Genomic DNA, 414 nt, shown 5'->3' with positions numbered 1-414 from the left:
CCATGATAAACTTTCGCAACTCTTCCGCTACTCACCAGGGTTCTGGCAGGACAGCATCAGTAAGTTCTTCCGGCGTCGGCTTCGTGCCGTATAACAAACCGACTTTGTCCGGAGCAAGGTCAACACCAAGACTCAATGCACAGAGCACCTGGGCTTTGCCTCAAGCTGGGGGCCCCAGCACCGGACTGTCTGCCTTGAACGGAGTCAGGTACATGCCCTTGTTCACCTTGAAATACAGTGCGTGAGTCCAAGAGAGCTGCTGAGCTCAGGGCTTCGTTATCTCGGAGCTTCCTCTGCTCCAGAGGACTTTACAAAGGTCTTCTCCCTCGAAGGAGAGGGAGGTTTGTGCCTTTGTGTCCAGTGCGGTGGATGAAAAGGCTTCTCCTCTGCTTTCCCCTTCTTTTCTCCTGCTCA

General features: G+C 53.9%; 1 protein-coding gene across 1 annotated transcript in view; it reads left to right on the top strand.

Moving 5' to 3' along the window:
• DTX2 (deltex 2, E3 ubiquitin ligase) overlaps positions 1–414 on the top strand; it is a 32,625-nt gene that overhangs the window by 5,807 nt on the left and 26,404 nt on the right. Inside the window, exon 3 of the mRNA XM_010141075.1 lies at positions 17–208. Within this exon, the coding sequence (XP_010139377.1) occupies positions 17–208 (192 nt within the window). The remainder of the gene's footprint in view (positions 1–16; positions 209–414) is intronic.

This window comes from Buceros rhinoceros, unplaced genomic scaffold (assembly GCF_000710305.1).
Source record: "Buceros rhinoceros silvestris isolate BGI_N320 unplaced genomic scaffold, ASM71030v1 scaffold15628, whole genome shotgun sequence".
NCBI lineage: Eukaryota > Metazoa > Chordata > Aves > Bucerotiformes > Bucerotidae > Buceros > Buceros rhinoceros.
The sequence above is the reverse complement of the archived record's forward strand: the minus strand, read 5'-3'. Positions and strand labels throughout refer to the sequence as shown.